Here is a 16,652-nt window from a genome sequence, read left to right on the forward strand (position 1 = left end):
CTCTCTCTCTGCCCCTCCCCCGTTCATGCTCTGTCTCTCTCTGTCCCAAAAATAAAATAAAAAAATAAAAAAAAAAATACATTCACATTCTAAAAATGTTAAAAGAAACACATTATATGAACATACATGATTATTGCTTGACTCCCATACCTTCAGTCCACCTGCAGATTTTTCTGCCCATACCTTGAGAACATATTACAAATTCAGCCACTTTCCACCAAATCCATTACTACTTCTCTTACCCATATTCTCTCAGCAGGATTACTTCAATAGTCTCCTCGCTGGTTTCCTTCCTTTTATTCCAGTTTTCCACACAGCATCCCAAGGATTCTTTTTAAAGCATAATCAGGTCATGTCACCCCCTGCTTATCACTCTGTAGTGACTCCCCATCCTGCTTCCGTGGTCTATAAGATCCTCTCTGACCTGGGCCATGGCTGATTCTCTGATTTCATCTCTGACTTTGGTCTCTTCTCACTGCCACCTTTCCTTATTGTGCTGCAGCCACACTAGCATTCTTGCTGTTTCCCCAAGGACGTGCCACACACTGGCCCTGTGTCTTTCGCACTGGTTCCTATCTGGCTGTTCCCTGGTTCCTATCTGAAACCACCTACCTGACTCACCTCAGTCAGCTCTCCGTTCAAGGCGTTACTTCATCAGAGAGGTCTTTCCTGACAACCTATGTCACATCCCCTTCTGACCCCCTTGCTCATACTCTGTCCCCTTAACCTGCTTTTGTTTTTTCACCACTTAACTATAATTTCTGTTTATTTTATTGTCTTCATCTCCCCCCCCACTGTTTTATAAACCCCCTGTGAACCAAGACTTTGTTTTGTCTACTACTATATCCCTAGCTAGCTCTCTACAATCATTATCTGACATTTTACGCTCAAGAAGTATTTGTGAAATAAATATACAATATTATGTATGTGTATGTATATATATACACATATATGTGTTTGGTATATATGTATGTATATATATGTGTATGTACATATACACATATATATGTGTGTATATATGTATATACATACATAAAATTATGTATACCTGTATATATATCATGTCATACACTTAAAAAAAAATAAGGATAGCATTCTATTTTTTACTTTTTGTTTTTGGCCTCCTCTCAGATATACACTGTTAACTTGGTGCGAATTCTTTTATCCATTTTTCTCTACTCATATAATCATACAGGAGTATATAAGCACTGGACATTTGGGGCATTATATATTTTACAGAAAATTGATTCGTGTATTCAAATTATGTGCAATTTACTCTTTTAAGTATATGGTGGAAGTCTTCCAATTCAACTGCCATAAATCTTTGTTAGTATTTTAAATTATATTTTTGTAATTAGTTTTTGTGCTAATTAGTTTTATAATTAGTGAAAGTAAGTTTAATATGAAATTTAAAATAATAGTGTATATATAGTAGTAAATGAAAGTCCTTCCAAGTCTGCCTGATCCCACACACCTTCAAATAAACAACTACTTTAACAATTTGATATGTCTGATTTTAGATGTTTATCAGTTTATTTGTTTTTTGTTTGTTTTGGGGGGGGGGGTTTGAGAGAGAGAAAGTATATACCTGTGTGAAGTGTGTGAGCCGGGCAGGGGCAGAAGGAGAGGGAGAGTGAGAATCTTAAGCAGGCTCCACACCCAGTGTAGAGCCGGACATGGGGCTTGATCTTATAACCATGAGACCATGACCTGAGCTGAAATCAAGAGTCAGATGCTTAACTGACTGAGCCATCCAGGTCCCCCATTAGATCTTTATCAGTGTATTTGTATATGGGCAGACAGGCACAGGGAGGTTTGAGTTATTATTTATTTATTTTTAATTTTTTTTTACATTTATTTATTTTTGAGAGACAGAGACAGAGCACAAGTAGGGGAGGGGCAGAGAGAGAAGGAGACACAGAATCCAAAGCAGGCTCCAGGCTCTGAGCTGTCAGCACAGAACCGGACACGGGGCTCGAACTCACAAACGTGAGATCATGATCTGAGCCAAAGTCGGACGCTTAACGGACTGAGCCACCCAGGTACCCTGAATTATTTTATTTTTTTTTATTTAAAAAAAAAAATTTTTTTTTTTTTAAACGTTTATTTATTTTTGAGACAGAGAGAGACAGAGCATGAACGGGGGAGGGTCAGAGAGAAGGAGACACAGAATCTGAAACAGGCTCCAGGCTCTGAGCTGTCAGCACAGAGCCCGACGCGGGGCTCGAACTCACGGACCGCGAGATCATGACCTGAGCCGAAGTCGGCCTCCCAACCGACTGAGCCACCCAGGCGCCCCCCGAATTATTTTTTTTATGTAAGTATTATGTAATACATTCTATGACTTTTTTTTCACTCAACAGTGTAATAAATAGTTCAACTCTATTTTATTCATAATTTCTTTGTACACACACACATAATTTTATTTAAATATATATATTTGAGGGGGGTGGGATTTTTTGTTTTGTTTGCTTCCTCTTTCCTCCCATCTTCCACTCACAGTTCCAAGTATATTTTTAATCAGAAGACTCCTATCTTCTAAAAAATCTTTAACCTAATCTTTGAACTTTGCTTCTTTATCATTTCTTCTATTTTTGTATTATTCTCATTTTTATTTGATAATTTATTTTTCTGCTGTCATGTCTATTATGATTTCCTTTAGCTATGAGAGGATCCTAAACTTTTAAAATTGTTTTCAGATTGCTCTATTTTTATGCCCTCTGCAGTAAATTTCTCACCTTCCAATTAGTTATATTGGCTGTCATTCATGGTTGTGATTTTTTCATGTATTTTGGAATTTTGATTTGCAAACACTCTTTCATTAAGATTATTTATGTGCTTATTTTCATATTGTCACTGCTTCCCCCCCCCCCCCCCCCCGCCCCCCTTCCTGTCTGGTAGTTGTGTGGTTGCCTTTCATCTGCTCCTGAACAGTCTCAGGCAAGAGCCGATCTTGCATTGGCAGCATGGGGCCCCTGTTCCAGTGTACTTTAGGAGATACTGAATCTAGTCACTAAGTCAGCAGGCAGCTTGGTCCAGGCCCAGGCTTTGAAATATTATCTGCCTCCCATCACTTCTAATGTATGCCTCCGCTCCTGACTGTGGTTAATGGCAGGTCTTTTTCAGGGTAGGAAAACTCAGTATCTCAACCTGTGGTTTCATACTGCAAAGTTGACTCTTCCCATTTCCTGCTTCTCTGGAGCACTTTGGGCCCCTTTTATGTTACAGGAAGCAAATTCCTAGTTACCTACTGCCTACCTACTGTCTGCCTACTGATGGGTCTGAAACTTTGGCCTGACTTACAGCTTTTTCTCTTCTACTTCTTTTGGTTCATAGAAATGTTTGTTTTGTATATGCTTTGGGATATGTCTTTTTAATTTTCTGTATTTATCCCATGATATTTTGGACAAAGCTGGGGAGTTTTGTGAATGTCCAAGAACAACTTGACCAGAAGTCTACTCTTAAAAACACAGAGCTTTCATTCCTCTGCTGAAAATTCTAAAATCTTCCAATTAAAAAAATATATGGGGGTGCCTGGGTGGTTCAATTGGGTAAGCGTCCAACTTTGGCTCAGGTCATGATCTTAATGTTCATATGGGTTCAAGCCTCACGTCAGGCTGGACAGCTTGGAACCTGGAGCCTACTTCAGATTCTGTCTCCATCACTCTGCCCTCCCTTGCTCACACTCTGTCTCTCTCTCAAAAATAAAATAAAATATAAAAAAAAAATTTTTAAATCAAATATGTGTACATATATGTACATATATAAAATACATTTCAAACTTCTTAACATTCCCTTATGTGATCTGGCCCCCACTTTCCTTTTTGCTGTAGACCTATGGTCCACCTTTCAGTTCTTTGAAAGTGCCTCACTTTCACACATGCTTTTTCTTGGTGCTTCTAAAGGTGGCATCTTCTTTTCTTTTCTTACGCTTTTAAATGGTACCTCCTCAGAGAGATCTTTCCTAACCACCCTAATGACAATAGCCTTTTCCCAGTACTCCATCATAATACTTGTTTATTTCTTTAATAGCACTTGTTTACATTTGTGAATTTTCTTGTTTATGGTCTCACAAAAGTGAAAGTTCCATGAGCTTTTTTACTTTGTGTTTGCATTCTACGTGGCCATTGTATAGCACCATGCTCAATAAATACTAAGCAACTGTTATTCATCCATGTATTCAATATATTTATTGAAGGTCTACCATATGCCAGAACTGTTTTCACTGTGGAGGAGATAATGGTGAGCAACACAAGCAAGGTCCCTGCTCTATGGAGCTTATGTTCAAGTGGGAGAAGAAAAGTACAAATAAATATAAAAGTAAACAAGTAATCAGTGAGAGGGTGATGTGTTTACATTGAGAAACTTTCTGAGGAAGTAACAAGAAGGAATTTGTCTTATGACAATCAAGAGGAAGAGCTTTTCAATCAGGGAAGAGCTAGAACAAGGTTCCTAAGTCAAGACTGATCTTGAGTATTTATGGAATAAAAGACCACTATGGCTAGAGTGGGGGGAATAGAGAGGAAGAACATTACAGGAGAATGTTAGAGACTTGGCCCAGGCCAGCAAACACAGGCTAGGAGTGTGAAAATATATGGTACCTTAAGAGAGAGACATCTCTTCAGTACTAAAGTTGCTGGTGAGGAGCAGGTGGGAGTGGATACAGAGGAATATGTGTCTGCTACCCAGAAGGTGTGTTCAACAGTTATGTTCAAGTTGTAGCAAAGGGTTATCTTCTAGAACGTCATAAATCACTGCTAGTTTTTTGTTTCGTTTTCACCAGGGGTGCTACTTTTCAATTCATGGTTCTCATTCATGCCTTTGGTTATCCCTTTAGAAAGGGATATCCTTTGGTATGCATGCTTGCTCATTTGTGCACATAAAATGCATTGAAAACAGAAAGGAAGACCTCAGTTAATGCTTTTTTGCTGGATGTCTGAATTTGTGCAGGCTTTTAGATGTTCATGTTTCCCAGTTTAGTCAGTGCAGTGACCTGAAAGCAAAACTAGGTTGATTACCCAATCTTTCATTTCCACTTTTTCATTTCCCTATGTTTTAGAAGGCAAGTGACTAGGGAAGGCAATGTCCTCAAGGGTGCCTAACTTCCACATTTTTAAGAGCAAACTTTTTTTTTTAATATCCTTGCAGCAATCCTCTGATTAGTTGTCTACCTATGAGTTTTCGTTTGTCAGTTATAACCTTTTGTGATCCTATTAGTAAAACTAATAATTCCTTCTATATCGTCTTTTTTTTTTTTTTTAAGTTCTTTGATGTTAATTGAAAAGACTGCCTTCTTCCCCCTGTCCTTCACTAAACATATAGTGATGACAAGGAGCTATTTTAAGTTTCTCTATAGTAGACTTGATACTTGCAGTTCTTTTGCTGACCCTACAAGTAGAAGACTTAGAGATAGTTCCTCTTCTTCCCTAATAATTCTGGCTTGCTTAAGCCACTGCCAGAATATTTACAGGTAGTAACCCGCTTTCAAATGGTTATGTTTCAGAAGTTCTTATTTAATCTGAGCTTTGGAATTTGAAATACATTTTCCCCCTGAAAAAATTCGCAAGTGGTATTTTTATAAATGGGTAAGTTTCTAGGCTACCCTTTAAAGACCATTTTTTTCCTGCAATGTAGCTGAAATACTACACATTAATGTTGAAAAATATTAGGAAAATCACATTTCAGATGTACATTAGTTCCACTACAGATGTTTAAATAGATTTGGGGGGAACGGTTTGGATCCCTAAACACCTTTGCAGTGAGAGGGAAGTGGTGTCACAAAGATGTTCCCATGAAAGCTATGGAGAGAAGGCCATTGGGAATGCTTCTAGAGGAAGCCCATCCCCAGTCTCCTACATAGCAGGTGCCAGCTCTCTGCATGTGATATATTCTTAAGTCAGATGTTTGTGTAACAGGGGTCCATACATGCTCTTACTAGTGAGAAGTGAAAAATTGATTTAAAAATATTGAGTGAGGGAGTGAAAGTTTTATATATTTTGAAATTTTCTAAGCAGATATTAATGTTGGAAAATGCTATTTTGATGCGTTTATAGGCAACATATTCACATATGTTAGTGATCATTTTTAATGGTGTGTTTGTTTTCTCCCCTCTTATAGTGCTTTTTAAAATCTTTGTGTGCTTGGTTTTTTTCCTAAAATTATTGATGTTCCTTAGTTTTCAGTGAAAGGAATTTAATTCACTTAAAAAAAAAAGAAGGTACTATAATGTTAGTAGTTAAAGCAGAGTTAACTCTAGAATTGTTCTATTTTTAGTTTTTACCAGACATAATTTATTTTTATTTCAAGAGATTTTTAATATGTTAGAACTAATTTTTGACCATTTGTTATATTCTTATGAGTATAGTATAATTCCAGACAAAATGGTTATTTTGGAAAGTTACATATAGGACATAAAAGAGCATGTGCTTTGAATTCTAGGAAATGTGGGTTCTAATTCTATTCTAGATCATTTCTCAGTTCTCACAGCTCTGTTTTCTTATCTATAAAAGGAGGCTGATGAAACCTGCTTGCCTCACAGGGTTACTAATGGTAATACACAAGATTGATTGTTAATGGATGCCACCCCACACTGCTACAGGAATGGGCTGTTGGGATTAAGTAGACAGTTACTATGCCATTGGGTTTCTCTTCTCTGTGCTCCTATTTCCTTTTCATAGCCAAGTTTCTCAAAGAATAATCTACAGTCATCAGCTTCACTTTTAATCTCTCACTTTTGTCAAGAAATCAGTAATATTTAGTATTTATATTGTTATGACTATATAAGTGTTCTTCAGTATGAGTCAGGTAATCATTACTATGAGTATATTTCTTTCTTGAACAGCTTCCCATCCTCCTTCAGAATGATAATGGCTTTATTTTTCTGTTTGGTTTGTTTGCTGTTGTGTCTATCACTAATTCTTTCCCAAACACTTCACTAGAACTATAAAATTCCTCTCAATGTGGTAAACACTTTAGGTTATCCATCAAATCCATTTTAAAACCTTTTCCTTTTTCTTGGAGATATTCCTCTGGGAGGCTTTTGTCTTCCTATTCTAAGCAGGACTCGTTGCTCTCTAGGCCTGCTGCAAAACTTTTGTCCCATTTGTCCCTTTCTCATCATCCTAGGAATTTCCTGTACTTCTGTTTTGAATCCTGTTTCCTGGTTCCTGTGTTTTCTTCTTTCTTGATTTATTCCCTTGTTTTGGTGTAGCACATCCTCTACCATCCACCTCCTATTCCCACTTACCCCAGCCATCCAGCACCAGGTCCTTTTTTAAGGCAACTCTTAGAGCACCTCTGAAACTTCTACTTTCCTTTCAGTTTTCCTGTTGGATTGACCTCACCCCTCTTTTGCCTCCACAGCGCACTCTTATCATAGTCTTGTTCCAGCATACGTACTGAGCACCTGCTCTACATGTCAGGCATTGTGTTCAACACTTAGGGAGTCCAAGGTTAAGAGAATGATGTTCCCAAGGAAGTTCTAAAAATTAAGTTAGAACACTGGTTCTCACTGGTGGCGGTACTGCCCCCTAGAGGCAGTTTTGAAAAGTGGGGGAAGTTTTTGGTTACCACAGTAATGGGGAGGGCACAGCTGGCATTCTATAGTCAGGAGCCAGGAATACTAAATGTCTTATATGTCCAGCACAACTTCAGATTATTCCACCAGAAATTCATGTGTGAAAATCTGTTTACAATTATCCAAGTCTCTGACCTAACTCAATTTTACACTTAAACTACCCTTGGCGACTTTTACATTGTCATTGCTTGTGCTACAGATGGAGAACAGATATTGTGTCCATCAGTGTAGGCTTATAGACAGTTTTTTTCAAAGAGGCACATGTTTATACGAAAATTAGGAATCCCTTGGGTAATAGATTATTTTGTAAATCATGCAGTAACAATGAAGAATAATATTAATTACCATATCCTATAAATAAAAGTAAGATGAGTTTCAAGAGTAAATGTAAAAAAATACTCTGTTCATTATTGTGTGTGTGTGTGTGTGTGTGTGTGTGTGTGTGTGTGTATGTTGAGGTATAACATACAGTGCACAGCTGATGAATCTATATACACACATACACATAAATACATGTAGCTGCCTCCTCAATCTAGATATACTGAGTGTCTGTATAGTTAGGAAACATGGGACAAACTTTTTTGTTTTAGAAAGAGAGGGAGAGAGACAGAGAGAGAGAGAGAGAGAGAGAGAGAGAGAGAGAGAATCTTAAGCAGGCTTTATGCTTAGCACAGAGCCCAACATGGGGCTCAATCCAATGACCCTAGGATCGTGACCTGAGCTGAAATCAAAAGTGGGACGTTCAACCAGCTGAAACACCCAGGTGCCCCAGGAAAAACTTATTTTTAAACAGTATGTTACTTATATTTTCAAATAAGGTGTCCATTATGTTTTCATGTATACAATAAGCACAATTGAAAGTGGCCAAAAAGTCTAAAAACAAGGAAAATAGTCTATTTATTGTAGTTTTCACGTATTAACAATTGGACCCATTGTCTTAAATTTAGAAGTATTTTACCTGAAAAGGTAATTTGAGTTTAAAGAAAAAGATAGTATATTATCTGAAACTAATACATACTTATTCTGCTTCCTGACTTTATGGGAAGTCTGTACTATGTAACACTTCCAGTACCCAAAAAAGTTTTCTTATCTTCCTTTCTGGTCAGTAATCCCTAGCCATGAGAGGTAACCACTATTCTGACTTACATCATTACATCATCGTATTTCTTCAGATACTCTTTCTCTGTTTGTTAACATGTGCAGTAAAGGAAAACAGAACTAAAAAGAAACAAACAGATCTTTGCAGCCAAAGCCATGTTTTATCAGTTAACAACTTTCATACTCCCTTTTTTCCAAAGACAATTACTTAGGAGCATTTCCAAAATTTTTAATTGAAAAAGTTTCTGGTACCGTATGTAGTTATTACAAAAGCAACAAAGCTGATGGAAAATATGTAATAGAAGACTTGAGACTGCTTTTAAATAGGACTAGAACCAAATGTTACTAAATTAATGGAAACATACAAAAGTAGAAATCTCATTTTTTTTAATTAGAGGTTTTAAAATATTTATTTATTTTGAGAGAGAGAGAGCACCAATGAGGAAGGGGCAGAGAGAGGGAGACACAGAATCTGAATCAGGCTCCAGGCTCTGAGCTTTCAGCACAGAACCCAATGCGGGGCCCGAACCCAAGAACCGGGGACCATGACCTGAGCTGAAGTCACAAACTTAACTGACTGAGTCACCCAGGTGCCCCTCATTGTTTTAATAGAAATGATTTTCAAATACTTGCTATTATAGGGGCGCCTGGATTGCTCAATCAGTTTAGCGTCTGACTTCAGCTCTGGTCATGACCTGATAGTTCGTGGGTTTGAGCCCTACATTGGGCTCTTTGCTGATAGCTCGGAGTCTGAAGGCTGCTTTGGATTCTGTGTCTCCCTTTGTCTCTGCCCCTCTCCCGCTCACGCTTTGTCTTTCTCTCTCTCAAAATAGAATAAACATTAAAAATTATTTTTTAAATACTTGCAATTATTGCCACACTAAATATTAAAAACTATATTTTTGTATAATGATAAATTATGTGACTATTAAAAATTTTAATATGAAAAACCTATTTAAAATTCCGATTATATTTTTGGATTGCTCCTGTTTATTCTTACTCAGAATGTATCCATAAAGAGCAACCACGTATCTGCTCTATAGTTTCTCATATTCTTGTTTTGGCCCAGTCTATCCTGTGTTCCTCATCACCTTTTGACAGTATGATCACTGAAGTCTTTTTAAGTAAATATATATACTGAATGTAGTCTGAATTATGGTGGAATTTCTAAGTAGGATTTAATTCCCTTATACCTTACCATGTTATAATATGGTGAATTATTTTGACATGACACTTTCAATAAGGCCATCTCATTTGTAGTAATACTGCACTTCCTAATTTTCACCATTTCAACAGCCTATACTTTGTCTTGGTAGGTTATCCATACTCCATTATTTCCTCTTTTTTTTTTTTTATCATATTCAAGTAATATAGACTGTTATTTCTTATAAAACACTAATTTTTCTTTAAAAAAAAATTTTTTTTTTAACGTTAATTTATTTTTGAGACAGAGAGAGACAGAGCATGAACGGGGGAGGGGTAGAGAGAGAGGGAGACACAGAATCGGAAGCAGGCTCCAGGCTCTGAGCTGTCAGCACAGAGCCCGACGCGGGGCTCAAACTCACGGACCGCGAGATCGTGACCTGAGCTGAAGTTGGCCGCCCAACCGACTGAGCCACCCAGGCACCCCAAAACACTAATTTTTCTATTTCTGCTTATGATCTTTTGTTTTCTATGTAGAATGACTTCTAATATAAATTTTCTTAAATCCAAATTTACTCAGGATAACAGGTACAATTATTTGAGTACTTCATTATATCTGTTTTTCCTTTATATTTTTATTTATATGTACAGAAATACTATCTTTTTTTTTTTTAGAATAGTAAAGGGGACTTTACAAAATATGTTCTAAAGGGGGAAGTTGGGTCTCATAGGGTTGAGAAACTATTCTAAAAAAATCAGTGCAATGAAGTTTGCCAGTTATTCTACTAGAACTGTTCAGGAGACTGTGGGAGTCTGTTTCAGGGGAATGCTCATTCAGGTAGAGGGTGGAATTTGTGGCAGGATCATGGAAATGTGAGGCTGTGCAGGACAAGTTTAACCTTTTCAAAAACTGGCTTGTTTCTGTGTGTTTCTGTGTGTCTTTCTTTTCTAACCGGTAAGTTCCTTGAGGGGCAGAGACCCTTTTTCCTTACTCTGAGTACCCAGTGCTGGGCCTAGTCCATGGAAAATACATAATAAATGTTGGAAGACTCAGCAACTCCCATACAGGTATGCAAGTTTGAGGGGGAGAGAATAAGTGAGAGCCTGGCTAGAAGCCAGACTGCCACAAGAGTCCCAAGGGATGGATCACTGATACGCCATGCTCAGAAGAAAATTTAATAATTGCCTAAGTACTTTGGGGATATATCCCCTAAATATCCCCAAATCTTAAAAGACTTGAAATTAGCATATTATTCTAAGGCAAGGGTCCTTAGAATACAGGGAGATTATTAATTTGAATAGAAAAAAATAGATTGTTATTTTTACTAACCTCATACTGAAATTTAGCATTTCCTTCAGTGTTGAATGTAGATCATGGTGGTAGAATTAGCAGTACCTGTAACTTTTTGCTACTAAAAGCCACAGATATTTTCAATTTTAGTTATTGCAGATACCTCACAATATTGTTGATGCTCATTATTTTCGTATGATGGTAATTATTAGACCTGCCACTTGATCTTATTTAAATCATTAATAAAGAAGCACATGTATTACCTATCACAACGCTTCAATAGTTGTATTTTAAATTTTATTGTAAAACACTCTAAAATTCTAGAGTAAGCAAAAGCAATGAATAATGACAGAAACCAGATGAGTGGTGCTTCTTGTAGAGAAGGTTGGTTGGGAAAGGGGCACAAGGGAACTTTGTAGGGTGAAGGAAGTGCCCCATGTATGGTTTGCATATGTCAAAGGTGACTGAATGTTAAACTTGAGATCTACATTTTGCTGTATGTAAATTGTACCTCACTTAAAAAAACTAACACATTTAAAACTATTCTTAGAAAGGGTCTGTAGGCTTCATCCAAGTGACAAAGAAATCTCTGGTAGCAAAACTGGTTAAGAACCCTTTTTCTGAGGCCATCCTGTTACCTTTGCCTTTGCCTTTCTTTGAGTACCCTCTTTCTTCCAGGTGCTTTTGCTATTCGTTTCCTTTTTTTTTTTCTTTTTCCTAAATGTGGTCTACATTTTTCACCTAAGGAAAGTCAGAAAAGAAAATAGCAGCTATGAAAGAAATTTTTCTTGCTTGGCTTATCTGCCACTTTCTTGAAGCCAGTAAGGTTGTAGCTCTCCTAACATGGTTATATATTTGCTTAGATCTGAAGTAATTTCCAGTGAGAACTACTCTTCTAAAAACTAATTTGTAGAGAATTTCAAAATGGAAGGATTTTTCTTATCCAGTTTTGCTTGGAGTTTAGTAGGATTTTTGTCCTTTTATATCATTGCATATGCAGTTCTGTTATGAAGTAGCCGTGAACATTTATAACAAAGATTGGAAGAAAATAAAATGTATTAGGAATCAGTAAAGCACCAAGGAATTAGGAAAGAACAGATGAACATAAGGGAAGGGAAGGGAAGTAAAAATAATATAAAAACAAGGAAAGGGACAAAACATAAGAGTCTCTTAAATACAGAGAACAAACTGAGGGTTGCTGGAGGAGTTGTGGGTGGGGGGATGGGCTAAATGAGTAAGGAGCATTAAGGAAGACACTTTTTGGTATAAGCACTGGTGTTATTCATAGGGGATGAATCGCTGCAATCTACTCCTGAAATCATTATTGTACTATATGCTAACTAACTTGGATATTAATAAAAAATAAATAAATAAAATTAAAAAAATAAACATTAAAAATTTTAAATTAATATTATTGACAATCTATTCCAGATTTTTTTCCAGAAATTCCATCTAGTATCCTCAATACAATGTAATTGTTTATTCCAAATTCAAATGTGTTTTACGTGTATAAAATTCAGAGTAATAAATATCAAATATTAGCCTATATTTACTTTAAAATGGGATGATAGTGCTTGAAGATGTTAAATACAGTGGTAGATCACATATATCTTAGGCTATTAGGGGCACATAGTGTTAGGACTACTCCTAATAGAACTCTTGTTGCCTATCATACCTATTAGTCTTACTCTACGGTTCTAACACTTCCATAGTCTTTTTATTTATCTAGATAAATTTAATGGGACACTTGTTGTAATAGATTACAAAGTATGCTAAGAAAGATTGAGCTAAGGTGGGTAGTCTTAACGGATTTTTGTCCAAATAGCATCTGTGTATCTTTTATGACTTGGTATTAGATAAAGAACCTAAAATACTGTTTGGTGGTTTCTTTGCAGCCTCTCGTGTGGAAAATTTGAAATGCAGAGGAGAAACAATAGCTAAAGAGATCAGTGAAGCCATGAAGGTAAAAGCTACATGCTAAACAGTTATAAAATGAATGAAATGTGTAGCTAGGTGTTTGTTTTCAACATCTATGTGTATTTTAGTCTATTGTAACAGGAATTCTCAGTAGTCTTTTAAGTAGATCTTTAATGAATTTATGAAGTGACAATAACATTCAGAATAACTACCATTTAATAGGAAGTATATGCCAATATATCTGACTTCTTTGAAGATTGGTTATATTTTTTAATTCTGAGATTTAGCAGTCTATCAGACGGTTTTGGATAATAATACCACCTAACACGTAGTGAGCATTTATGGGTCAGACACCATCTAACTGCTTTACATATATTATCTTACTTAATCCTTAAAATAACACTATGAGATAGGTACTGCTAATTTCTGTGTTTTATAGTTGAGAAACTGCGGCTCAGAGAGGCTCTAGATTGCCCAAGTAAATGAGTCAGGATTTACACCCTGGATATTTGGCTCCCGAGCCTTTACTTCTTTTTTTTTTTTTTTTTAAAGTTTTATTTATTTAGTTTGACAGAGAGAGAGAGAGATCATGTATGTGCACATTGGGGAGGGGTGGAGAGAGAGGAAGAGAGAAAATCCCAAGAAGGCTCCTCCCTGTCAGTGCAGAGCCCTGTGTGGGGGCTCAGTCTCATGAGCTGTGAGATCATGACCTGCGCTGAAATCAAGAGTCAGACGCTTAACCAACTCAGCCACCCAGGAGCCCCAGTATACTCTTAATCACTGTATTATGTATGCTGCGTATTCAATTTGGAGTCTTAGTATTATAATAAAATTGTTTATCTTCTCGACATTTATTTTATGCAAACAAGAAAACATTTGGATTTCTAGTATATGAAAATTATTTTTAAAAAACTCCTGAATCTTCCTTGTTCTGATAATTTTCTATGACATTCTTTTGTGGTTTGTATTGATTCCATGATTTTCTGGTGCTCATGCTTCTCCCATTGCATGTTCTTTATCAGGAGTTAGCAAACTAGTGAGCCAGGCAAGAACCCAGCCTGCACTTGTTTTTGTAAATAAAACTTCATGTCACAGCTCTGCCTATCCATTTACTTATTGTCTGTGGCTTCTTTACATTACAATGGCAGAGTTGAGTAATTGTGACAGGGATGTGAGGCCCTTTACAGGAAAAATGTACTGATCCCTGCCTGGTCTTGATGATCGGGATTTCCAAAATACTTACTATCCTAAAATATGGAATCTTAGACATCAAATCCTTGGCCCTGAAATTCTGTTAACTTCCTGTTGCCAAAGTTTTGTTTTATTTTATTACCAGACATTGTAGGAATAGAATATATCTTTTTAGTTTTAGTTTTTGGTTAAAATCTCTCAGCATTTAAAATTGGTATTTTAAGGTAAAAGCAAATATCCATGACCCAAATAATTAGGTCTTAGAAAAGCCTTGACCTAAAGAATTAAAATCTCGAGTGTTGTGTCTGTTTCTCTGTGGTTGTGTTTCAAACTGAGATTAATGTTAAGTATTACTGTTGTTTGTTTAAGTCCTTGCCTGCATTAATTGAACAAGGAAATGGATTTTCCCAAGTTTTAAAGATGCAGCCTATTATCCAGCTCCAGAGAGTCCACCAAGAAGTCTTTTCCGCTTGTTACAAGCAACCAGATGTTAAACCTGAGAGCTTTATTACACAAATAGAAACCACACCAACAGAGACTTCTACCAGGAAAGCCACTGATGTGGTACTGAAAAGAAGGCAAACTAAAGACTGTCCCCAGAGAAAATGGTATCCGTTGCGGCCAAAGAGAATTAATCTTGACACCTCTTGACAACTCTTTTTGTTTATCTTGGGAGTTGAAATTCGGCACTATCAACATTTAGATTACAGCCTAATGCCTAGACAGGGCTTCCTTTAAAAAGACAAATAACTCTTTAACTAGTGATTCCTTTATACAAATATAGTAGCTCTATGCTGACATAGAATGTAATCATTGTGTTTCCTTATCATTTTGTCTTTAGTGATGAAAAGCATATTTTTTGAATATTGGCACAAAGAGATCAGTGGGTATTAAGAGTGCAAACTTTTACTGTCCTTAAATGTAATCAACTCTCAGCTACCTTACAGCTTTTGTGGAATACCACGAGTAACATTCTATTAGATTTCTGGTGTACATCTTTCTCTAAAAAAGAGCAGTGTAATAGGTATCTTTATTTAAATGCTAAAAGTAATCCTCTGTTCTGATTAGGAGCCAGGAGCAGATTCATTTGGGTTTTGTTTTTGTTTTTGTTTTTTTTCAATGCAGTTTTGACTTATCACATTGATATGCAGATGAGAAGACTGGCTTTGACTTTGTTACTCCAAGTTCAGCTAATTTGGATTTGTGGTGTTATTTTTAGGATTTTTGTGTTTTTGTTTTGTTTTGTAAGACAAAGAAGACTTATTTATATAAGACTTTCTGTTAGAAATAAAAATTGGCATGGAGCCAGTATTTCTTGTTCACACTTCTGTTCTCCACAGGCCTTTCAACTTTTAAATATTATTTGACTTAGGACTAGTAGTTTCTTTTTAGGGTTTTTCATTATTTCCACATGATTGCAGTTCAAAAATATATATCGCATTAATACATTAACAAATTGTCATTGCGGAACAAAAACAGATGTAGTCATACTGAACTATTTTACATTTAAGGATGCTTATTTATCAAGGATATAATTATTGGTAGAAGTCTGAGAAAGCTATGTTGCCTATACTTCTAACATTTCACTACAGTTTCTTATAGCTCTTACTGTACCTCTTTGTCACAGTAACACAATGCAGACAGGGCCATCTAGCTTTTCTCCTTTTGATGACTGTACGACTTCATTCATTGCAGAGGAATTTACTAATCATGAGGTTGGAAAATCTGTACTTCCCTTGTTTATTATGACTTAATCATAAATGTCTAAATGTGACAGAAAACCTGTCTCATTGAAGAAAATTTATAAAGCCACTGTATTTCACTCTGTATTTTAATGTTACAATTTGATATCTGTATATTTGTAACAGCAGTGCGTTTTTTATTAAAATAATGTACAAAGAACTGAAATCTTAAAACTATGTATTTTTTATTTATCTCAGGCATCTTGAGCTCAGCTTTAGTTGAATGGTAAATAAGCATCCTGCATTTCTCAACATACTGAATTTCACTTTAAAGTCGTTATGAGGCTACAGGAGCACCTGGGTGGTTCAGCAGGTTAAGTGTCCGACTTCAGCTCAGGTCACGGTTTCGCAGTTCATGAGTTCGAACCCCATATTGGGCTCTGTGCTGACAGCTCAGAGCCTGGAGCCTGCTTTGGATTCTGTGTCTCCCTCTCTCCCTGTCCTTCTCCTGCTGGCACCCTGTCTCTGTCTCTCTCTCAAAAATAAACATTAAAAATTAAAAAAAAAATTAAATTGTTGTGAGGCTACAGAATATTGCTATTCTAATATAGTGCTAAGTTTTTTATGGCATAAAATTCTGTATGAGGTGTTTGACTTCAATAGCCTATAAACAGTTGTTAATTTTCCTGGATAATTGCATTGATGATTATATAAGAAAATGCCTTCCTTTTTTTTTAAGATGTCTATTTACTTA

General features: G+C 36.3%; 1 protein-coding gene across 1 annotated transcript in view; it reads left to right on the plus strand.

Moving 5' to 3' along the window:
• The window catches only part of NSL1 (NSL1 component of MIS12 kinetochore complex), a 35,335-nt gene extending 18,921 nt beyond the window's left edge, over nucleotides 1–16,414 (plus strand). Inside the window, exons 5-6 of the mRNA XM_049634171.1 lie at nucleotides 13,004–13,071; nucleotides 14,586–16,414. Coding sequence (XP_049490128.1) covers nucleotides 13,004–13,071; nucleotides 14,586–14,867 — 350 coding nt within the window. The 3' untranslated portion in view covers nucleotides 14,868–16,414. The remainder of the gene's footprint in view (nucleotides 1–13,003; nucleotides 13,072–14,585) is intronic.
• The last annotated feature ends 238 nt before the right edge of the window (nucleotides 16,415–16,652 follow it).

This window comes from Panthera uncia, chromosome F1, assembly GCF_023721935.1.
Source record: "Panthera uncia isolate 11264 chromosome F1, Puncia_PCG_1.0, whole genome shotgun sequence".
Classification (NCBI taxonomy): Eukaryota; Metazoa; Chordata; class Mammalia; order Carnivora; family Felidae; genus Panthera; species Panthera uncia.